Source organism: Apodemus sylvaticus, chromosome 15 (genome assembly GCF_947179515.1).
Source record: "Apodemus sylvaticus chromosome 15, mApoSyl1.1, whole genome shotgun sequence".
NCBI classification, from domain to species: Eukaryota; Metazoa; Chordata; class Mammalia; order Rodentia; family Muridae; genus Apodemus; species Apodemus sylvaticus.
Window position 1 is genome coordinate 54354274 of NC_067486.1, and position 25504 is coordinate 54379777.

The 25504-nt window shown below is 40.4% G+C and overlaps 1 protein-coding gene across 6 annotated transcripts in view; it reads left to right on the forward strand.

Moving 5' to 3' along the window:
- The window catches only part of Phldb2 (pleckstrin homology like domain family B member 2), a 94076-nt gene extending 69594 nt beyond the window's left edge, over positions 1-24482 (forward strand). For 2 of the 6 annotated variants that reach the window (XM_052158433.1, XM_052158435.1), the window contains 9 exons: positions 797-940; positions 3607-3747; positions 5131-5230; positions 12863-13067; positions 16002-16092; positions 16990-17136; positions 19582-19801; positions 21821-21906; positions 22749-24482. In XM_052158433.1, coding sequence (XP_052014393.1) covers positions 797-940; positions 3607-3747; positions 5131-5230; positions 12863-13067; positions 16002-16092; positions 16990-17136; positions 19582-19801; positions 21821-21906; positions 22749-22889 — 1275 coding nt within the window. In that variant the 3' untranslated portion in view covers positions 22890-24482. Of the gene's footprint in view, positions 1-796; positions 941-1548; positions 1732-3606; positions 3748-5130; positions 5231-12862; positions 13068-16001; positions 16093-16989; positions 17137-19581; positions 19802-21820; positions 21907-22748 lie in introns of all 6 variants that reach the window. The other 4 variants (XM_052158438.1, XM_052158434.1, XM_052158436.1 and 1 more) reach the window with 4 other exon arrangements.
- The last annotated feature ends 1022 nt before the right edge of the window (positions 24483-25504 follow it).

The following is a 25504-nucleotide window of genomic DNA, read 5'->3' on the forward strand; positions in this document are numbered from 1 at the left end:
ATTTTTTTCCTTCATGTTATTTCATTGGTGTGGCAAAAATCTTGATTGACTTGTGTAATTACTTTCCATGAAAATCATTCTAAGTGCCTTTTCCACAAAGATACTTTCAGGAGATTTTGTTCAGTGATTTTGACTCATGGGCATTTATTTTCTTTAAGGTATGGCTGGAACTGAATTACTGAGCTCAAAATTCTAGCAACAGAATTTGAGTTGGGGAAGCTGTCTTGAATGGTGGTAGTACCATAAGATAGCAACTCTACGTGAGGTCTGTGTATGCACATGCCCAGGAGCTTTCTTGGCTGAAATGTTCACAACTAAATCCCATTAAAGCCAAGTTGTTATCTTTACAAATGGTGCAAATCCCAGTAGCCCATCAGCCCACTTACTCAGACAATGTAGTTTTCAAAGGACAGAAGAAGGGAGCCATGCATGTTTGTGGAAAAGACTCTTGAATCGGAGAGTGAGTGTCTCTTGGGTATCTGATTGTTTGATATCTATGTAGACATAATACCATTGCCATTCCATCGAGAGAATGATGCTGAGATCTCTGGATATTTCTTGTACGGTCATCTTGATTTCACCAGAAATTGTGTTTAATACTTGGGATGGCATTCTTCAAGATTGAGCACTGCAAATCCATTTTCATTGCTTACCAGTCACTTAATGAGACATCGAGTAGCGCCCAGGTATCTGGCTGTGCTGCGCTCAGCTAACTCATTGTACCGGGAGCATTAATACTCTCGCATGCCTTGGCTTTTGCTTTCTTCGTGTTTAACTTCTGAATTCCTCCCTTTAGGGCTATATCAGTGTAAATGAGATTAATGAGTCATGTGGCAATTCCACGAATCTATCCCCTTCCACTCAGTTCCCTGCTGATGCTGACGCTGCTGTCACCGAGCCTGCCTCGGCTGTGCCGGTGAGCCAGCCCCAGAGTTCAGAGGTGTGTGGGCATGTGTTTCATTCATTCACTGCTGTTCCTCATGTCAGACATTAACCCACGGTTCACTGAAAATGAGCAGAATGCGTCTTCCGGAGGGCCAGAATGATGCTGAGTTGATGAATTAGACCAGACTGGTGTGGGGGAGGGGAGAGTTGTTCTACACAAAAATCAGTCTTAGAAACCATGACATGTGTGGTGATGGTGGAGGACTAGACCTAACTGCCAACAAATTAGGCCAATGTCTTAGCATTCTAACGAAACCTAGTTTTCTTAGATTCAATCTCATTGGTTTAAATCAACTTCTCAGATGAACTTTGTTGTTTATTTTGCTTGGCAGTATAGAATTATGCTCTTATTGTTATCTTTTTTTTTTTTAAGCATTCTTGGGCATAGCCAGTGATGTGAAGTCTAAGTCTCTTCTACTGACCACATTGCTCGCTGTGTTGAGTCTTAACCAGAGGCTAAATGGAAAGGTAGTGCCCCACATTGGGCACCTCATAGTTAACACATAATAAGTCAGAGCAATCAGAGTGTGGATCTCCTGCCCCTGTGTCGCTCATCCTCTCATCTCATATGGATGTGTGTGTGCCTTTCTCTCCCCTCTAAAGCACCGGTCGGCTGTCTATTCTGGATTTATGTCTCCTTCCACACTCTCTCCTTCTGTCACTGAACCTTCATCAACCGCTTGGTCTGAAGTCATGGCTACGTCTGTCGATCCTTTCCCTCTAAATGATACACCTCCTCCTCTACCAGCTAAGAAACACAGAAGGCAGCAGCCTCAGGAGCAACAGGTAACTAGAAAGGCAGACAGAGCACGGGGGTCTCAGGGTCACTTATGTAGCATCTCTTCATCCTTTCTAAAGCTGATTTAAAAAAAAAAAAGAAGAAGGGCAAGTCGCAAAGCATTTTTCATGCTTGCTTTATTCTTAAGGCTATTAGTGTGGCCTAAGGGTGCTAGGATTAATAAAGCTTTGATATAGTTTATATCTTCATGCTTTTCAGCTCCCATTCAACAAAATAGTATGGCATGTCTCACATCTTTCTCAATACACTGTCCAAAAAAAAAATCAAAAAAAAAAGTTGGGATGACAACACAGTGTATTCTACATTGTTGACCCCATAATACTAGATGTCATTCCAGGGCCATGCTTGAAGTTGCTAAGGACTTTACAAGTCTCCCTTCATCCTTTTACTGATCCTGTGGAGAGGAGTGATCTCCATCTTAGACTTTATAAAATGGCAGTGTCTCCTACTACTGCCACCTAGCAAAGGAACCTAGGAAAGCGCTGAATCAAATAGCTGATGTAGACCACAGTTGACCTTGGAGAATGTGAGCATTTCATACCTTTCATTTTAAGGTGATGATGTGAATCTCATTAGCAGCTTCATTCATCACAGACAACACCCTTGATGCCGAAACAACCTGTTTTCAAACCTGTTGCTTTATGCCCAGTATTAACAATTTTCAATGGTATTTGTTACTTAGTTTATTGAATTCTGAAAATCAAAGTTTAGGAACTCATGCCATCTAGTCACAGTGAAAACTAAGAAGTATTCTGATGCCTTTTCTAACTGAAATCAGGAGCTAACCATCCAAACTGTGAGGTTATAGTATGGGGATGTGGATTTCCTGGCCATGAGTTCCAGCTCTACCACCTTCTAGCTGTGGGACCTTGCAAGCTTACTGAATGTCTCTGTACCCCAGAATCCTCCTCTGTAAAAGAGAGAAAGAGAATACCAATCTCACAGGATTATTATAAGATGTGAATGAAATCATGAGTGTGGATTATCAAACCCCACAAATCGAAAGCCCCCGATAAACACTAGCCACTGGAATTATACCATTCTAAAGTTAGGGTGCAAACATGTGCCATCCCTAGCATACTTTAGTTTTTATATTTTTCAAAAGCCCGAAATTAGCATTAAAGCTGTCTAACCGAGGGAGACTTTATTATGAAATCATTTTGCTGTTAAAGACATCTTGACTTTAGAGAAGCCAAACAGTATTTGGACATTTTAAGATGGCAAAAATCTTGTCTTAGAAATCTCAATGGGGGAAAAAGATGTAGCCTACTGGAGCATTTAACTGCGAGAGATTACTGTGGGATCTCTTCAGCCATGAGCTTTTAAAATGGAAGAAACCTAGAGGGGTAGTGTTCATGAAAACCTAATATGGGTCTGGAATGTTTAATGATATATGGGGTACTATTTTACAACTTTCCTGTTATTGCCTGTTCTCTTCCTCATCTTTCACTTCCTACTTCTTGTCTCCCTCACTGGGGTCTGTGCCACCAGACAGAACACTTAGACATAGAGAGCAGGGAATTCCTGGCTTGCTCTGGCCACTTGCTGTTCATACAGTCATACTGTGGGACCATCACAGCAAAGACTAGCGGTGTGGCAATTTTTAAGCAACATTATAGGAGAAAGAGAGGTGAATTCCTTAAAGAAAAATATTACAGGGCAGAAATAAATAATGGACATTGTCTAGTCACATCACACGCCAGCTGTGATCTGAAAGTGAATACCAAGATGAACTTTTAGCGTAGAGGAAATGTCAAAACTCAGCTTCCAAACATCCATGGTGGGTGCATTGCTTCTTCCTTGTGGCGGTGACGCGTTGGTCAGTCAAGTTTTGCTGTTCCACTTTGCATTTGCATGTAAAGCACTTTAGAAGCCTGGAAGAAAGGAAAAAGCAGCACAAAGAAGGCCTCTACCTGAGTGACACTTTGCCTCGAAAGAAAACCACCCCTTCCCTGTCCCCACACTTCAGCAGTGCCACAATGGGGAGGAGCAGCACCCCGAAGGTAGGACTCAGAAGAGCCATGGCCTTCTCTTTACGGAACAACATCTCCTTATAGTCACCAAGAAAAGTAAAGCCTTTGAAATGAAAAGATACTGAATGCTAGGCTGTTGCATTTGTTTGTTGGATAGATATCCTGACTCAGTTGCTTCTTCTGTCCCTATCAGAGGATATTTGGAATTACACATTCTGGGCTGAAGAATGTATTTTCTGCCATCACAGTAGAAGTGGTGGATACTCTCCACTCATGACAGGTGCCCTCTGGCTGTCCCCATATTTAGAGATTACACAGAACAGAGCATCTGAGCTCTAGAAATAACAGCACTAAACAGTTACTAGGTGGTGTTTACATGCATGACGCCAGGTTTAGCCCTTTATGTGAACCTACCAATGCTATGGAATAAATGTACTTACTTACACATCACTACTGTAGCTGGATAAACACATGGATAAACTGAAGCTGAGGAAGTTAAGGGACAACCCAAGATCTCTCAACCAGAAACTGGAGGAGTCAGAAAATGAACCCCAGTGACCTAAGATGGGTGCCCTCTGCTGGTGTGCTAAGGGGGTTGTTGTAGAAATGGGGGTGGAGAATTGGAAGGAAAGTTTTTTGTGAGTTACACTACTTTAGGCCCTTCTCTTCTGCAAAACTAGAGTAGCTATATTATAATCTGTTTTACAAGTTGATGTTTAAGTGGACTTGATTTACACAAAAGATACAAAGATATATATATATACATATATATATATGTGTATATATATATATATATATATATATATATATATATATATACATACATACATATAAATGAGCTTGTTGTGCTGGTGCACATCTGTAATCCCAGCCTTGGGAGGCTGAAAGAGGACAGTCAGTATGAGTTTCAAGTCTACATAGCAAGACTTTATCTAAAAAAGTGAATAAGCAAAAGAATGAAGCACACTCTAAAAGATTGGATCCTACTGGGTTTCAGCATAGCTAGGGTTAGAGAGCAACTGGAGCATTTGGGCATGCGTAGCTCGCCCCTGTGTTTTTGCATGGTGTGCATGCATTCCTGTTTGTGCACCTGCCCTCCGCACCTTATGCATGGGGAGCTTCCCGTCACTCTCACAAGACTGTGGACAGTGTCTTTTCCACCTATCTTGTCTTTTGGAACTGTTACTCTCAGAGGAAGTGCTGCAATACTGAGATTGCAGTAGAGCTTCTTGAGAGAGACGGTGAGTAACTAGCTTATGCCGCTTAGCGTCAAAAAGAAATGGGACATAAGACCAGTTGTCTCTACCCTTTGTCCTTAGATAGGAACTTTGAAAATAGGAGTATGACTGTGTTGTCGAATACCATTTGATATGCAGTTGACCTTGTCTGAAATATTTCCTCCTGGTCTCTCAGGCTCACCTCCCTCTGGGGCAGAGCAATAGCTGTGGCAGTGTGCTCCCTCACTCGCTGGCGACCATGACCAAGGACTCCGAGTCTCGGAGGATGCTCAGAGGTACGTAGCCTTTAATCTCTCGTGTCATGGGTATCATGGTCTTCTATTATGCATGGGGATTCCCCAGTGAGAAGCGGTGAGAACAACGTTGTCAGCATTAAGGGAAAATCAACCCAGGTCCTAAATTTTACTATTATGTATGTTTCCTGTGGGGAAGGCCATGTGAGACATCATTCTTGTACCAAGGTAACACCACTCCCCTGTTTGCACAGATCACTGGTACCTTGCAAACATGCCTGTTACACTTTATAAATTCAGTCAAAAGGCCTTGAGAGAATTACTAACCTTCCTATGTGATTGATAGAAAGCAAAGAGAGACCATAGAGATGCTGAGAAATTTCCAGGGCACTTGGCCAAGATCACTAGATTTTCCTGTGGCCAGAGCACTATATTAAGTGACTCCTGAGTGGAGTCTATGAATTGACACAGTTAATGGGCCCAGGAGAAAATTTCCTTGAAACTGTTGATTGTAAGCTTGAGCTCCTCTGCAATGTGTTTAGGTTTCAAGTGGACCTTGACTCTTGGTATGTTTCCTTTGAAAGAACCTATCACATATATAATAGTTATAAAATGGTCTTTAATGGAGACTGAAAGAAGTTACTACAATGTCATTCCAGAAGCAAAGCTCTATGGAAATAAAGTTTCTATTGTTAGTACAGTAGTTTACATCAACAACTTTGATGGGCTTTAAATAACTTTTCAGCAGATTTATACCAAGAAGGCAAATGAATGACATATTCTTTAACTTTGAAATTCTTGCAGCCTAGTGAGGAAAGATGGAGACACATAACAGATGATTTTAATAAAATGTTGAACACATTTTATTAATGGAGTTCTGTCCGAGATGTAAAGGGAAAGGCTGATAGACATTTGACCATCAAATGCATTCATGAATTGATAGATTGAAATCTTGCTCTTTTGTGAATTAAAATTGAATTATGATTGATAGTCCTCCCTGCTTAAAGTACTAGGGTATAATCACTGTGTGTATACAAATATGTATATGTATCTACATATGCATGTATGTATACATACATATGTACACACACTATATGTGCATACGAATGTATGTCTATGTTGACAATCTGTGTGTGACAATTAAATTACTGGGATGAAATTGAGGTTTTCAAATCATTATTGCAAGTGATTTAAGGAATCAGACATGGAGCAGACATTGATTTTCTTTTTTATGTGTAATAAACAGCTATATTTTTAACATTCAAGAGGAGGAGGGAAGCAGGAGGATCACAAATTTGAGGTCAGCGCAAATTGCACAAGGAGACATTGTCTCCTTAAAAAAATGAGTTAATAAAGCCAGGCAATGTGATATAGGCTCTGTGTTTAGGAAGGGGGAGAGAAGGCACGAAGGTTCGAGAGTTCAAGGCTAGCCTGATCTAGATAACAAAGAGAGTTAACACAGGTTAACTCTCATTCATTTGAGGTGTGTATTTGTAATATTTAAATAAAACATATTTGATTAGACTTCGCTGCTTTGTTTATTATAATGTCTTAAGAAGATAAAAATATTTTTTAGTAGCTACAATAAGCATAGGAGTCTATTTTGGCTGTCACTTATTTCTGTTAACTTGAAGGTCAATTCTATTTTCTCTTAAACCATTTGTTGGTAATATTAGTAGGCTGTCCTTTAAAATGTATAGTCCTCTCCACTGGAAGGCATCCAAACTTGGATTGGCTGTGCAACTGAGTCCTTCCTGCATATTTATGAACTTTCCATCCTGAATACTGATGAAATTTCTGTATTACAGTGATTTAAGGAAAGGTGGGACATTGAAGAAAGGAAAGAGGGATCCCAAAGGGTTATTCCCAGTAACTAAAGCATTTTCTTAAGCCAGAGAGCAAGGAGAGTTAAGCTTTGTACCAAATGCGCACATCTATGAGACTGAGAGTTGCTAACAGTACCGTGCAGTGGGGTTCTTGAGAGAAGATGAGACTGGGGAGCCTCTGGATTATTTTTCTAATCTGCATTCCTTTTAAATAATGGGAAACCTCCAGTTGGTTTTCTAAAATGAACCTAAGCCAAATCTCTGAGGTCATATTATGGATGTGGACTCTGAGAAGTCTATAAGTTTATCTTTGTGTTCTTATTCTCCATTGGCATGGCTTTTGTGCCCTAAGAAGACTGTAGCTTCAGGCTTTGTTGAACTTAAGTAATGCCCTTATTTACTTAAGGGCTCTGAAGAAACAAAACTATTCCATGTGCCGATCTAAGAGCTGTGTTCTGTGAACTCAACCTGCTCCCCTCCCCAGAGGAGAAATGGCCAGGGATGATATTTCTTTAAGCCACAGCAGATGGTAGTATTGGCAGGTTACACAGAGCCCATATGGGCGTCTCACAGAGACCAGAAAGAGTGAACCATGTATTCGTTTAGAATTGTTTCAGCAGCACTTGTTGATGCCATTAAAATAGCAAATGTGATGAAAATTGCAGTCTGGGCAAGTTTATATCTAGTACATTTTCATTATGTCAAATGTAGTAGTTTTCCTCATTTACCTTATCTGTACACGATTAACTAAAGTGCACCATTTTTTTGCTGCTATTCATAATGGAAACGTCAAGGATGATGGTGTAAGTATTATGAGCCTTCTTCAGTCAGCACTGTTTCCATAGCACGGACACTGGGAGCCACAGAATACTGAAAGGAGCTGGGTCCAAAAGCAAGAGCGGAGGACCTGGGCTCCGGAAGTTGCAGTGGTCATGGCTTCTTTTATACAGCTTGTCAACTGCCTTTTGTAAATTTTAGAAGGAATGAAATCTTTATCCTTTTTGTTTATTTAATGCAGGAAAGTCCAAGAAAGGTATGGCAGCCTTCCCGTGTGGTGTGTTTTTGTTTCCAACAAATATCTAAAGGTCATTTTTATGACCTGTTCTGATTTTAAAGTCTACAATGGTGTATTTTTAGTTGGATTGCTCCTTCTATCAAAAAGAGGGGAAAAAATGCTGTACATTTTTTTTTTGTTGTTGTTAAGAAACACAATGCCCGTGGCAGCTGCTGTTCCTTCAAAGGCAGCCGCATGGCTCTTCGTGTTTGGACTTTTATAACAAGTTCAGACCATGCAGGAAACACAGGGACTGCAACAGTGTTGATTTGTGGGCTCAGGAGCCATGGAAAGAAAGATGTGGGCAGAGCATGCAGGCTCAGAGCACAGCAGGATGTTTCTCTTTATAAGGCTAACGGACATAAATAAAGCACACGACAGACTAGGATGACTTAGGAAACTCCAATGAACTCATTACACGTATGCTCATTTGGTAAGAAAGTCTTTGGAGCGTTAGGAAAAGTTATAAACACCTGCCTTGAATACATAAGAAGGCTATTGCTGTGCTTACGTAGCCACACATAGCATGAGAAAGAACTTGTTATAAAGTTTCACGGGCTGTGCATCTAATTGTGTTCATGTGTATGAGCATTTTGCCTGCATGTATTCTTGTGCACCACGCGCATGCCTGGTATCCAAGGAGACCAGGGGAGGGGGTTATACCTCCTGGATCTGAAGTTACAGAAGGTTGTGAACTGTCATGTGGGGTTTAGGAATCGAACCCAGGTCCTGTGAAAGAACAGCCAGTGTTCTTAGCCACTGAGCAACCTCTCCAGCCTCTTGAATAGGAAATACTATCCCCAGTTCTTAAATACTGTTTGATACTGCCACTTGAATTAAAACAATGATTTTATAGATATATTTTTTATTAGTATTATCATTACTGCTTTCTGTTTGACCAATATTGGTGTAAGGTATTTTTTTCTTTTCTTTTATAATAAACCTTTTTTTCTATCTATGCATGTATTGTGAATCTCTTAAAAAACTCTTTAGCTTTTCTTTCTAAATTTAGATCGAATGTAAAGTGTGACGTCATTCATGTTTATCTGGTGTTCTTACTAACATGTCAAAGAGAGCATGTGGGGCGGATGCTTTCTCATCCCCATGTCAACCTTTCTGACCTTTTACCTTTCCCCTTTCTCTGCCTTTCTCCCCTTTCCCTTCACTTACCTGTCCTTCTGGCTGTGGACTGTCCTTAGGAAGAATGACTTCTTCAGCAGGTGAGCTGTGACGAGTGCATTATCAGTCTCAATTCGTTTTATCTTAAGCTCTAATTATAATCTTAAATCATCCTACCTTTCATATTAAGGCACAGATTACCCTTAAAGATATATAATATATATGTGAAATATGTTGGGGAAACTGCATATCTCATGTGGTCAATTAACAAGAGAAGTTAATTGGGGCACCAATAACTTGGGGCATTAAAATTTGGAAAAATTACTGGGAGTTGTACTCCATTCTAAAGCTTTCCTGGGCGAGGAAGAGGGCTGACTTGCTTGTTTCCTGGTATATTCTATGCCGGGAAAGAAGCCCAGATGGGGTCTTGCTCTCTAGACTGAGAACTGCTCCTCCACACGGTGCTTTCGGGAGCATCTATTTCTCTTATGTCAGCTCTTTTCAGTCCACTGAACGTTGCTCTTGCTACATAATTAAAAAATAACAAAACCAAGTGGATTTGGGTTGAGAATTTCTTGAGTTTCCCAAGTTAGTTCTTTGGTCCCACTCCCCCCAAAATAGACTCATTTCTGCATCATTTGACCATTCTGGGAGTTGGTGTTAATAGACAAACAGTGAATTTACTCAGTGACAGTTTTGTCATGTCTTCACGGTAACTAAGCCAGGGTCTGCAGTGAACAGGACACCCGTGTCCCCCTCCCAGAGCCCCGCAGAGTGAAGCTCAGGCTTCTACTTTGAGGCTGCTCACTGTGTGTTTTTACTCAGCAGTTTCTAAGACTTCCGTCCACATTCTCTTAAGCTCTATTCTGCGATGGCCTTTCCTCTATAGGAAGTACTTTGGATGGACAGATCTGAGCTCGAATCCCCAAACCAGTTTACTCAGGTGCAATTCTGAGATTACAAGGGAGAGATCTGTGCCCTTGTTTATTGACTCATTTATTTCCTTTATCTTTAAAAAAAAGGGAGTCTTATTGTGCATCCCAGGTTGACTTGAAACTCACAACAATCCTCCTGCTTCAGCTTCTTGAGTGCCTGGATTACAGTCGCACACCACCATATGCCCTTATTTATAACCAAAGGAGAATTCCTTTTTTAACTTGTTTGACCAAAAAAAAAAAAAAAGCCATGTCAGGTTGACATTCGTAACAGACAACTCTTGCCAGTTGGCAGCGCTGAACAGCTCAATGAGGTGAATGTCTTGTTCACATTGGAAAGGAAAATGCTGCATTGGAACCGGGCACACAGTCCCTGGGGGTTGCCTTTTAAGATGCTGAAAACGTTTAAAGTCCTTATTCTGATTTTGGGATGACCTAGAGAGGCCCTTGATGCAGAGCAAAGCTGGCAAATCTTGACTTGGTCTGGGGAGCTGAGGTCCACAAGGCACAGGGCAGTTCACACCGTGGAGTAGCTGTTCCTTGTACGCATGTCTGAAAACTTGGAGCTTTGTTAGTTTCCCAACTCTCCCACCAGAAGCTATAAATTTATCTTCCTAGTCTGTGATATTTCTGAAGAAAACAAACCAAACCCCAGAACTCTGGAAGATTGGAGAAGCAAGCTATCTAGTTGTGTTTAGAGCGTGAGCTTTTCTTCTTGCTGTCCCTAGAAGGTGCTGCTTCCTCTCCCTGGGGACTACCTCTTCCTCACTGAAGAAAGCCCCTTGGATGAGGGGAGAAGAGGGCTTGGGGTAGGAATCAAATCACAGCCTGGGCTGTAATTCTCGTATGTTACACAGATACATTCTCTCAATTACACAGATGTCTTTCAAGGGTTTTTTGTTTGTTTGTTTGTTTGTTTGTTTTGCTCTGTTTTGTTTTGTTTCATGTTGGGTGAGGACATGTCTTATGTATAGCTGATACCCAGTGTCATAGCTTTCCGTCCTTCAGCACTGTCAAGAGTCATAAGGAAGTAATTGTGTGTAGCCTTTTCAAATAATTTCTCTTGTCATTTTCCCTTCCTTTCCTAAGGAATATCTGGAAATGATATAAAAGGGGCAATTAATAATTCAGAAAGCACAAATGTAAAGGGTAAATACCTGAGTGATGGCGTTCTTGCCTTTCTTTTCAAAGTGACACAAACTGCACCCTTGGACTGCCTGGCTTTGTGTGACACTGTGTGCACAGATCCCTGCTGGAAAGGCTGTTCTGTCTGGTCTCACGGCGTGCCTCTGTGCTTTGCACCTTTCCCTAGTTCCAGGATCGGTGGCTTTATCACATGCGTATCTGTCACCTCTACTGGCAGTTGTGTGAGGGGAGCACATTTTCCTGGAGATCCATTAGTCTGAATAGCACATTTTCCCAATTCCCAAACCACACAAAATTCAAAGGGCCTGACGATATGCCTGCTGCTCACCATTTTCTTGAGCCTTTGTGTGGGCTGCTTGGCTGGACACTGCGGATGAGGCTCCCGTTCCTAAATAAATGCTAAGTCAGCAGCTGTGGAAGCTGATTGGTTTGAGGGTTTTGTTTTTGTCTCCTTTAGACCATTCTTTTTCCTTAATTAAAGTCATTATTGGAAGATATCTCCGAAGAAAAGATGACCTATTGGAGTGGTCTGCTTGTCAACTTTTGATAGCTCTGTGATTAACTTCTCCGGGTTAAGGGAAAGTAGATTTTTCTCTTATCAGGAAAAAAAGATTGTAAACTATGGAGAATCATTCTGATGAACTTGGGCTTATTCACTTTCATCCCTGCTTCCTATGTCCATAGGAGAGAGAACTGAAAAGAAGACAGTACGGTTTTTAATGCTCAAAGGTAGCTAGAGCAATAACACAGGGTAAGGCGGTGACAGCGATGACGTCATACACCAACCGTCAGAGTACAAGGAGAAGAAAGCACTTTTCATTTACGGTGCTTTCGATGCTATTGATACCCACACTTTCAAATAGCTAGCCAAGGGCTGACTGCTGATGTGGGAAAGGAAAAGACCGCACCATGGCCAGGAGAAGGGGCCTAGCAATGGGGAAGGATTGTTGACCCTGAATATTTTAAATAAGTAATTGGCAGACAAGAGGCATTGGAGGAGGAGAAAGACAGTGCACAAGCCAGAGACAAAGACTATTAAAAAGATAACTCAGGTTGCGTCTGAACCAAATTAAACCATCATAGACCCTATGAAATACATATTTCTCAACCCCTACCTCTGCCAAACCCACTTCCTGTTTTGTGAATGCTCCTGAAATCTGAGTGTTGTTGGGAGGCGACTGCCCTGTAACACTGGCATTGTGCTGGGCATCATATTGCCTTCACTTAAACCTATTTCTAGAGGAGTCAGAGCCTTTAATTGTGTTTCTAGTTTCTGGGGAGTATGTGTGTGCCTGTGTGTCTTTTAGTGTGCTGACGTAATACTCTCAACTATGCTGAGTTGTAAGGACGAGATTTAAGAGGTGCCAAGTGATCCCACTGACAATTAGAATCCCTCACATGACCCCTTCTTTCAAAGTCTTGCTCACACTGGGCACGACATTGTTTCTTTGATCGTCCCGACCTCAGAATATGTTAGACCAGTGTCCAGATTCCATGCGCAGATGTTTCTCATTGCTGGCTTGAGTCAGTAGATTTGTGAGATTCTGAGCTTGATAAACGAGACATATTTACATATTTATGGCTTTCTCCTTAGGCTATAATCACCAACAGATGAGTGAAGGGCAAAGACAGAAACCTGAATTTTACAGCCGCACAGCATCTGAGTCAAACGTCTACTTGAATAGTTTCCATTACCCAGATCGAAGCTACAAGGACCAGGCCTATGACACGTTGAGCCTAGACAGCTCTGATAGCATGGAGACCAGCATCTCTGCCTGTTCCCCAGACAACATATCTAGGTAAGACTTGGTGAGAGCCACCTCCTGGTTTCAAACATCAACTCATCAGTTTGAAACATGATGTATATTATAACCCCACATTTCTGATATAAAATCTATAATGCAGAAGGGGGCTGGGGATCATGGGGGCCCTGGGAAGTCATATCCTTTCATCATATGTTTCTTGCTGGCCATACATGATAAGATCGATTTTCTCACTTCATGTTTTTATGCGTGCTTTCTGATTTACACTGTGCTTCAAACCTCAAGTTACCTACCTCTATTGGTAAACCCCAAGTTCCATTTCCGCTTTTTTAATCATTATTAACAAGGCAATAGTTTTTAAAAACATAGGATTTCAAAAGCTCTTTTGGCCCTTTTACTTTGGTAGAGAGAAAGCATTCCGTATATTAAAATTTGTGCAAGGATTTAGCCACTCACACTTGAGACAAGCAAAAGCAGTGGTATGAACTCAGAAGTATGCACATCTACATTAGGAATTAGCGGTGGTAGTTACCCTTTGCTGAAGCCTTGACCACAAATGCCCGACCATCTACTGGGTAACATGGAAGCCAGATCCAGCACTGTGGCTCCAGCCACATCTGTCCCTCCTCTTTCAACATTCCAGGATGATAAAGTTAGGGCTTAGCATTTCTCACAGTATGAGCACAGAGTTGGGGTTTTGGAATTCAGTAAAAAGGCAAGAGTGAAAACAGGAGCCTTTATAAGTGGCTTCCAGAATATTCTCGCACAAGGGAGTTCAGAATGAGAATTTTGTAGATTTTGCCTTTGTTTTCTAAGACGTAAGACATATTTTTTCCAATTAGAGCCAAATGTTTTAAAATGTATTCTCTGACTATATATAGATACAGATATACATATACATCTATATATATATTGTTTATATGTGTGTTTATATAGATGTGCGTATGATTTTATGCATGTATATGTGACGTATTTTGATCATATTTACTCCATTACTCTTTTCTGTTTTTTTAAGATTTATTTATTTATGTTATGTATACACTGTTCCTCTCTTCATGCATATCAGAAGAGGGCATCAGATTCCATTACAGATGGTTGTGAACCACCATGCGATTACTGGGGATTGAATTCAGGACCTCTGAAAGAGCAGCCAGTGCTGTTAACCGCTGAGCAATCTCTCTAGCCCTCCATTAATCTTTTATCCAGCCAACTACCTCCGAACCCCTTTCATTTCTGTGCATCCAAGACTTTTTTTTTGACCCTTGTATTTAGCAACAGTGTAAACAAGGATGCTGAAAGAGCGAAACCACTGCCAGCTCCAGTCATTCTCTGGTTGTCCTAAAAATGATGTTTCAACAAAAAAGCAAAGGCGAATGCGCCAACGACTTAGTAATTCCATCGCTCTACGAATGGCTTCTTGTGACATAATAAACCACAAAGCCAAGTTTGTGCCACTAGAATTTCAGGATGGAATTACTTACTTAATAGACTTATAATTTGGGGATACTTTAATGGATAGTTTAAAAAAGACTTCAGCACAGCAAAACAACAACAACCAAAAAATTGTTTTAGTTCTTGTTTAATTCTTTAGTTCTCTGGACTAGTTTCAAGACAGTCCTGAGGAAGGCACTTCTTCACAGCACACGTTCCAAACCCCATGTTTCCTATGTATCTGGGCTTCATCATGGTAATTTATAGAATGAGAAGGCATACAGGTTTATGTTAGTATTAATATGCTTTTAAAAAGTCTTCTCTTTAGATTTACTTATTCTATTTTATGGGAATGAGTGTTTTGCCTGCCTGCTTGTCTGCACTGTGTGGTTCCTGAAGAGAGCATGAGCTCCGCTAGATTCACTGGCAGGTGTACACACAGTTAGTTACAGTTACAGACAGGTCTCTCATGGGTACTGGAAATTGAACCCAGGTCCTCTGGAGAGGAAAAAGATGCACATCACCACTGAACCATCCCTCTAGTCCATAAAATGCGCTTTTTAAGGTAGTGGCACAGAGTAAAATTCTTTTTATTAATTATATATAGTATTATGTTTTTTAGATTTATTTATTTATTTTAAGTATATGAGTATACCATTGCTCTCTTCAGACACACCAGAAGAGGGCATCAGATCCCACTACAGAAGGTTGTGAGCCACCATGTGGTTGCTGGGAATTGAACTCAGGACCTCTGGAAGAACAGTCAGTGCTCTTAACCACTGAACCATATTTCTAAGCCAGAAGTATCTCTTTTTCACTTCATACTCTACTTTTTGTTCAATTTTTGACAATGAGAATAAATGCTTAGTGATATCTGACCCTGAGCAGTCGTTACCACAGCAGTTAGCACTGTAAGATCAGTCCTAGGTCAAACAGCTATGGGCAATAATGGTGTCTGTGCACAATGACTTACCTGGGATGACAACTCCACAGTAATATTGTCATATAGAGATCCAAGGGACTGATGTGGCTCACCAAACACACACACAACTGAAAACTGTCTGCAGTGATGGGCATGTTAACGAGCTTGGGTAATCATTTTACAGTATGCGTATCACAGTATCCCATCATACACCATAAATATGTACAAATACATACTTGACAAAGATAAGAACGAAAGACAAGTAAACAAAGAAAAACAATAAATAATAAAATCAAAAAAACATATAAATTATACATAATGTGACAAGCCAGGTGATGGTGAGTTTGTTCTGTGTGTAGATATCTGCATGTATGTGTATGCCTAGTGCAAGTGTGTATGTGTGTGTGTGTGTGTGTGTGTGTGTGTGTGTGTGATTTGATTGTGACTTGTCACTTGGTATGTGCATCTGATCAGGTGAATGGTGTGATTTTTTAATATATTTTTTATTAATTCTTTGACAATTTCACACATGCACACAGCATATTTTGATCCCATTCATCCTCCCCGAATCCCTCTCCCTCAGCACATATTCTTAAAAGGCTTTCTGTTTGCTTCAGTGCCAGCACATCCAATATTGCCAGAATAGAAGAAATGGAGAGACTCTTGAAACAGGCTCACGCGGAGAAGACGCGGCTGCTTGAGTCCAGGGTAAGGCGGTCAGCTCCTGGCAGGAGTTCTGGATGGACGGACGGTGGTGGCACGGAGCCCTCCCCTTGCAGCAGCCTTCTTTCAGGGCCCTTACTGGGTGCTGTGGCCTTGGGAGCTGCTCTGCCTCCTTTCCTTTTCCAGGAAAGGTGCTAAAGAAAAGGTGCTAAAAAGTTGGCCACAAGGCCTCTAGTTGAACTTCTGTGCCTTGAAACTTCAAGCCTGTGTTTCACACACTGGGCTCTGCTCTCTACTGCATCTCCTCCCCCTGTGATGGCCAATCGGGTTTTTTTTTTTGAAGGAATAGGGAAGAATGATATTTGTTTATGCATTCTCCTTCCCAACTCATGCTGGCATGGTATTGTGATATCCAAAACCCCCAAGGTATTGTGACTATTTCAGGTCAGAATCAGAAGAACTTCCTTGGGACTCTCCTCCCCACCCCCAACGCAAAGCCTTTGCATCCTGCTCTGAGGGCGCCTCCTTTCCTTTTCCAACTTCCTACAAAACTTCCTCTGTGGCCTTCAGCCAGGAAGCTGCACTGCAGTAAAGGAGTTGAGGGACCGGTGGCCTTCACCCAGCAGAGCCTCCCAGAAGCATTATGGCTAGTGCTGCATGACATTTTCAGAAGGACGAACAAAACTGGATGTAGTCACAAGGCAAATTTTCACTGAAGACTAATATTTGCTTGTTGGTTGATTACCTAATAGCATAAGATGACGTTGGGAGCTCTGCAGAGGTGATAACTGTTTGTGTTAGGTCAGGCTGTATATTGTAAGAAAGCCAGAATACAAGATGGAATTTGTTTAATGAGAATTTGAGTGTTTATTTCTTAATCCCTTCAAGTATAATTGCCACAATTTAAATAAAATAAGTATTGTTCTGTATAATGATAATTAGGAACGGGAAATGGAAGCCAAAAAACGAGCTCTGGAAGAAGAAAAACGACGCCGGGAAATCCTGGAAAAGCGACTGCAAGAAGAAACCAGCCAGAGGCAGAAGTTAATAGAAAAAGAAGTCAAAATAAGAGAGAAACAGAGGGCACAGGTTGGTCCATCAGTGTGGATACATAAGTGTATGTTGCCCCCTGGTGGTCATTTTGTAGAAGACTCTAATTCTGTCCTGCAATATCTGGTGTTTGGCAGAATGGTTAAGAAAAAAATGTGATCATTTTAGACCTTCTAAGAAAACTCTGCCGTAGAACTACCCTAGCAATAGCAGAACTTTGCTCCACTCTCGTGTGATTCATATGTTCTCCCTAAATGCTAGAGAGAAATAGAGATTTCTGTCCATTCTCTGGGAGAATTAATATGTTTTGTCTAGCTTTGAAAGAGGCATTGCAATGGTCATTGAAAACACACACAGGGGGCCAGTTAAGACACTTGCTGCTCTTCCGGAGTACTGGAATTCTGTTCCCAGACAAAACTCAGATCTGGAAACTTTCAACTGCCCTCACCTATAACTCCAGCTCCACATAACCCAATGCCTTTTCTGGATTTTTCTGGTACTGCACTCAACTACACATTTACACACACACAAACACACACACACACACACACTTAAAGGTAAAAATGTCTAAAGTGTTTTTTAAAACTATTTGTATTGAGAGATAATAGATAGTTTAGAATATATACACACATATATGTATAGTTTGTAATATATACATACATTGTTATATATGTATACATATATATACATCATTATATATATATGTATTTCAAATTATCATCTATACTCTGTATATATGAATATGTGTGCATACACACACACACACTTAAAGGTAAAAATGTCTAATTAAAGTGTTTTTTAAAACTATTTGTATTGAGAGATAATAGATAGTTTAGAATATATACACACATATATGCATAGTTTGTAATATATACATACATTATTATATATGTATACATATATACATATCATTATATATGTATATATACATATATGTATTTCAAATTATCATCTATACTCTGTATATATGAATATGTGCGCGCATACACACACACACACACACACACACACGCACGCACTCCAAACTAAGAACTTCAATGAGGGAGGAAGGAGGCAATGTCTAAATGGGAACTTTCCAAAACAGGATAAATTTAAATAATACCAACCCAGTTTCTTAGGATAGTGGTAATATTTTTTCCCTTTTTCTAACCGCATATGTCCCCATTCTCACACCAGTCTATAATATATGTTCCTTCAATAACTGAACTCAACTGAATTAAGGAAAACCATTTATCTGGTTTAGCTTTCTTTCTTGGTCATCATAGATTTGAATCCCTATATTTTCCATTATAACTGTTTATATTATGCATGTTTTCTGAGAATGAAGATATTAAAATCCTACCTCATGGAAAGCTCACACCAGTTTTATAAACGTCAGTAGACTCTAAGGCAGAGTATTGTTTGCCCCACTGTCTCTAGTTGCTGACCATTTTTCCGACAGTGACTGGCCACTGTTTGTAAAGCTGTTATGTGTGGAGGGGCATTCGTCAGCCTGCGGCAGCTGCCTTGCAATGAAGGCAGAATACTGAGGAAAACTGGAAACTGAAATGGATCCTTTTATTGGATTATGCTCTGACCTCTGCTAAAGTCTGATTGGTGGTGAAGGTCACTGGTGCATGCTTAATATCTGAAGCCAAACCAAAGGGCAGAGTTCTATTTTAGTCTTGATTATAGGGTTTTCCTCCAGCAATGTGATTAGATCATTTCCTAAGGGCAAAAGCATGGAATTATTTAACAGAGATGGAGAGAGAGAGAGAGAGAGAGAGAGAGAGAGAGAGAGAGAGAGTTTGGAAGCAGCATCCATGGTGGTCTGTGCTTCCTGGGTATCGTTAACCTTGGTCCTTGTCATTAGTAAAACAGGACATGCACACACATCCCCTTGGCCTCGGCTTCTGCGCAGCTCCCCCACATTAGGTCTGGCATCAATTCTACCCCTCAGGTTACTCTGCCCTCTCTTTTCAAAGCGTGCATCTCTGCCTTAAATAGCATATTTAACCTCTGGGGGATCTTTTGGGGCTGATACCTACCAAACAGTGTCTGTCTAATCAGTCTGTGTCCAGATTGATTACCTTAGGAGAAGCGTTGTGTTGTGAAGGGAGAAGAGGACCATTTCCTGGGGAGAAAGAATCCTGGTCTGCAAGAAGCAGCTGGGCGGCAGCATACCTCATTCCCTGTGCGCTTTACTGGCTGCCTTCTTTGATGTTACATTTGGGAGGGCTTTTCATTCCCACATCTGCCTTTTTCAGGGAGTAAAATCAACAGGCCCACCTCTAGCCACACCTTCTCTAATGTAGCACCCTTCTTAAGAACTACCTGGTCTTTAGTCTCCAAAGGATAAGTGTTCCCTTCTAAATTACTTGGCATCTTAAGCTTCTGCCCTACACTCTCTTCTTACATCTAGCATAATGCAGTCTGGAGGTTAAAACACAAGAAAACAGCTATCATCTATACACTATGGACGAAATGTGTTTTGCGCTTTCCCAGGCTCGTCCCCTGACTCGCTATCTGCCTGTCCGGAAGGAAGACTTTGACTTGCGGAGTCATGTGGAGACTGCCGGCCACAATATTGACACCTGTTTTCATGTGTCAATCACAGAGAAGACCTGCCGTGGATACCTCATCAAAATGGGTGGGAAAATTAAAACGTGGAAAAAACGCTGGTTTGTTTTTGACCGGAATAAGCGAACATTTTCTTACTATGCAGGTAAATGATTTTTTTTAAAAAATCGTGGTATATTCAAATCTGTTAAAAATAAAAGGAAATTGAAATTCATTATCTGAACCTAGAAAATTTGAGAGGCTGAGGCAGGAGGATCGTTTGAACCTAGCAGTAAGCTACTGAACCTAGCAGTATGCTACTAACCTAGACTCTATCTCAGAAAGAAAAAAAGAAAAGAAAAAGAAATAGAAAGAGAAAGAAATAAAGAAAGAGGTTCATATATAAAATGAGTAGTGGTAGTGATAACTTGGTAGGCATACATTATTTTATATTCACATTTATATAGTCAAATATGATATGAGTTTCACTTACAAATAGCAATCATGTGACTTTTAAAAGTGTGAATTAATCCATTCTCTTTCTGAAATAAACTAGAGTTCAAATGTGTATTAAATAGAACATAGTTCTACATTAAATTATTGTCCTTTAAACCACAAAGCCATTAATAATGTATTTTTGACATATGACCTATTTAAATTACACATAACCAAGTAGCCCTAGTTACTAGTTGTTGGTAGTCTTAATCTTTCAAGAGTCGAGAGCACAGCTCATCAGCAAGCTAGGGAATAAGCAAGCGTTCAGTAAGTATTGGACAGGCTTTGGGTTTCTTAAATGCTTGACCGCAGGAAACACACACTACTGAATGTTGGAATACGCAGTGTAACTGGAACACTTAATGCCTCTTGGGTGAGGCACAGTGGTACACAGCTATAGCCTCATCACTCAAGGAGTGAAAACAGAACAGCAGCAAGTCTGAGGCTAACCTGGGCTATGCTACGCAGTGAAAGACCCCGGCTCCAAACAACAAAATAAAGAAGCGAATTAGCATCTTATTTACACGTGCACTAAATGTGAAACATGCCCGTTATAAGCATTAGACTAGTCCAAGTTCCTTCTGCTGCTAAGGAAGGGTGGTGTCACACCAGTATGGGTTCGGGGAATTGAACCAAGGTCCTCTGAAAGAACAGCCAGTACTCTTAACCACTGAGCCATCTCTCCAGCCCCAGGGTCTGCTTTCTTATCCACAGTCTCTCAAAAAGTTCCAGGGTAGCAACCTTCAGTGCAATAGAAAAGCTGCGTGCTTCATAAGAAATCCAGTCTATCATCCATGGACATAAACACTTATCATCCGACACACAAACACATTAGTGTAGCACACTCGTCTTTATAGACAACCTCACTCAGAATGCTCCAATAGAACAGATTAAAGGACTTGGAGGACAGAGTGTCTCCATTACTCTATGTTTCTCTCATTGGTGAGCCTGATTTCACCATCTATTAGTTAAGTGTGCAGTCCAGCGACCCTACCAGCTCTCCAAAACCTCCCTCCCTCTAACCCATGTAAAGGCTGTTGCTAAACTGAAACTTTCAGTGACTGATTTTCAATACAATATTTTGTCATATTCAGGACCCTGATACCAAACCCGATAAGAAGGAGATTCCTCCGACTATTTTGCATTCACATCAGAAGTGACTGAGCAGCGGAATGGCCTTGGGTCAGTGCTGCCAGTTCGGCCCTGTTCACAGCTGTCTGTCATCAGGCCTGCGTACTTGAGGCTAGCCTACTCTACATAGTGAGTTCTAGAACCTCCATGGCTATGTAGAGACCCTGTCTCAAAATTAATTAATTCGTTAGTTAATTGAAAATAAATAAAACATTAGACATGTTCCTTGGCAGTGTCATACATGTATAAAAGACATTCTGGTCATTCCTGCACTCACCCTTTCTTATCTCCTCCGAGCCTGTTGGCCTCTCTCTTCTCTACCCAGCTCTTTCCCACATTGTCTCCTGGCCCATTGAGTTTAACCAGAGTCCTCCGTGTGACCATAGGTTTGGCATATCCATTGGAGTCTAGTGGCCTCACCTGGGTTACTGCACTAACCCTGGGTCATCTGGGGTCATTTAAATGCTAAGTGAATATTTTAGTAAGGATCATAACTCAGGAACTTGTGTCTTTTCCTGTTCATCAGTGATAACAAAGCTCTTAACACCTATCTTTGCAGACAAGCATGAGGCTAAATTAAAAGGAGTGATATACTTTCAAGCCATTGAAGAAGTATATTATGATCACCTCAAGAATGCCAATAAGGTAACTATCAATTTCCTAAGTTTCTGAAACTTTTTTTTTCTTTTCTTTTTTTTTTTTTTTTTTTTTTTTTTTTTTTTTTTTTTTTTTTGCGCCTAGGTCCCTTTCCACTCGAGGCAGCTATTTTATACTCAGGCCCCTTTCATGTTCTGCTTTTGAAAACAAGCTCGCTCTATGCTGTCTGAACTGGCTTTGAACTTGCAATGCTACTGTCTCCTGGGTAGTTGGTGTTATGAGCATATGCAGCTATGCCTGGTTAAATTCTGTAGTTCGAGTATGTTATTAAGTTACGGAGAAAGTTATTTGGGGGTTGTAAGTGACCTAGAGCTTGTGTTCTCGCCAGACAGACAAATGTGTTCAGAGCAGTGCTGCAAGTTAAAACTGACAGTGTGTTAAGTGAATGGTTGGTTTTCATGGTAAAGTCGTGGTGAAGTAAGAAAAGTGCTGGATATAAGTATTTTGGAGATGTTGAAAAGCCACTCTCCAAGCTATTTGGAAGTACTTATATAATTAGGAAGGCAATCATAACTTATCTAGACCTTTAAACGGCCAGTAATAACCACTGCTATTCATTGAGTGTCTCCTATCAATCAGATCTTATGCCTTACCATTTAGTCAGTGAATCGGTGAGCTCTGCATGAAATTGTTTGTCTAAAGACCCAGAAGATGGCCCATCCTGGAGATGTTGTACAGGGTGGAGTGGAACATTGTAGGGTAGCATAAGTAAGACCTTTATACATTTCTGTCACAGGTAATTTTTAAAGCAAAAGAACCTTCACCTGTCTGTGTTAATGTTCAACTTTCAATGTGTTTCTTTGACATTCTCTTCTTGTTTTGAATTCCAGAGTCCTAATCCATTACTCACCTTTAGTGTCAAGACGCACGACAGAATCTATTACATGGTGGCCCCTTCACCGGAGGCCATGCGGATCTGGATGGATGTTATAGTGACTGGAGCAGAAGGATACACCCACTTCCTGTTGTAGTGAACTTTGGCGGTGGTCCACTTCAGGGAAGACTGCAATTGTCTCTTACAGAAATGAAGCCATATCCAGTCTCAGATGGAAAGGCCTAACAGACCCATCCCTTTAGCTGTGTGCACTCAGAACTCTTTTTATACTGAGAAGCCTTTCATACAAAAGGAAGCAGGGCCCATAGTCATAGAACTGGAGCTCCTATGACAAAAACAAAAAACAAAACACTATTTTGATAAAAGCATCATTTGGATACACCCTCTTTTTTTATCAGCTGGTGTTGGTTAAATGAACTTAACAGTTTACACAATATCTGTAAATATGTACTTAGAAATACAAGATTATTTTAGCACCCAGCTCATTGCCCTTGGTGGTCACCTGCCTTCTTTGTAGGGAGTAGAATTTTATAAAAATAGACAAATAATGACATAGAAGGCACAGGTTTTAGACTTATTTTGCCTTAGTTTTTAAATACTGCACCCAAACCAAAGACTTGGCTTGACTCCTGTTTGACATCAGTGTTGCTTTCTAAATAGTCTTTAAAATGGGATTTTGATGTTAACTCTATAAGCTACTGTGCCTATATAATAAACCACTTTCTTAAAAGAATAATAAAAAAAAAAAAAAACCACCCCTCTGTGTTTTGAGAAAATGCCATCTCAGACAACAGACCCCTGAAACATCAGGCAGTTTGAATTAAGGAGAATATTTAGTGGGGGGACCCTGTTCTGTTGAAGATTTGTCCATTCACGGAGCCGAGAATGAAAGCAGCTGATAGCCAGTCTCCTCCAGACTGCCGGATTCCTCTTGCTTCTGAAGTGAACCTGTTATCGGCATCTTCATGTGGTGTAACTATGAGACCTTCTCTGTTTCACTGAAAATCTGAGCAATTAAAATATCTTTTTTTTTCAAAAAAAAAAAAAACAACCAAGATTCAAATGCACATTCTCTATGCTGTATCTTTTTCTAAGTATCTGTATGAATAGCCTTCGCTTTTAGAGCTAGTAATGTTTGTTGAATGAAATGACTTCCGGCAAGTCTCTTTTATAATCATTTCTCAAGTGCCATTTGTGTGTGTGTGTGTGTGTGTGTGTGTGTGTGTGTGTGTAAGTATGAACAAATTATTTCCTAAAACATGCCAAATGGATAGAAATAGAAAACAATGTTTAGAAATGTGTCCATAAAACTGTCAGGCCTTACTGGGTACAACTGAAAAAGAAACTTCCAGTGTACTTTTCTATCTTTATACGTGTTACCAATAATAAGATTCTGCAACTGGATGATGCAAGGTTTTACTTGAATAATGAGGGACAAAGATCATGACTATAGGAGGTTTTGCTGGGTTTTGTTGCTGTTGTTGTTGTTGTTGCTGTTGTCTATGATTTTTGCAGAAGTTTCCCCTTCAGTGCTAGTGATCTTAAACGTTAAAATGCAATTGTTAAGATTTGGTTGCTTGAGGCAAAGATACAATTTGTCTGTACTGTACTTTCTTCATAGGATTGTAAGGGTATTCTAATCAATTTGCATGTCATAAATCTTTTAGATATGTATGTGTGTTAAATGTATGGACTTTGGATTAAAGTTTTGGCCTGATTCACATTTTAATCTCTCTCTCTCTCTCTCTCTCTCTCTCTCTCTCTCTCTCTCTCTCTCTCTCTCTCTCAGCAATTACCTATTTCTCTCTCTCTCTCAGCAATTACCTATCTGTAACATAACAGAGAGTGGATTAATCAGCAACACTTAGTGGTAGAATTTACATAAGATTGGTATGTGCTGACATTATGATTGGAAATTTATAAACTAAAATAACTAGAAGCATCCCTGGCCACATTCCTACTACTGACAAAATGAACTGAATGCTGAAACACCTTACACATTATTCTTATATTTTTGTATAATTTAGTTATCACTGAGGTCTTCAAGAGATATCCTGCCTGGAAGAAAGGAAGCTACAACACAGACTAAAGCTCTGAGACCTCATTCGGTGGGTAGGGATCTCTTTCTTCTGGATGTCAGAGAGAGAAGCTATCATCAAAATACAAAAACAGAAACAAAAACAAAATATCTTTTACTTTTGTATGCTGATGCAGGGACTAGTGTCCCAAAAATGCCCTTATAGGAAACAAACTGTTCTACTTCAAGCCATTACTATCACAGAAAGTAGTTTGACAGTGCCATGAAACCACTTAGGTTCCTGATTTGTTTTGCTGGTAAGTGTGGATTGAGAAAGTAATCCCCCTTTCTGTGTGTATACAATATTTTCTTATCATTGTGGTAAGTCACATGATTTTTAAAATGCTGCTACATATAAAGTACAAGGAGACCCTAAAAAATAGAGTAAGAAAGGTAGGGAGGCTAAAAATATTTACAATTACCAAAGAGCTGCAAGTACAGGTGTCTGCTGTTAAGATGCACAGGGTGAGGTAGCTGGATACCATCACCTTTGTGAGTCAGTCCTTTGGCATCTCTATCTGCCCTGGTGGAGAACAGGCAAAGTTATGTTACATTTACTGCAGTGCATCCTGAAAGCCCCAGTTTTGCCACTGGCCAAGGATCATACCAATGACTTGAGTGACAGTGACAGGAGAGAGAGAGAGAGAAGGGGGAGGGGGAGAGAGAGGAAGAGG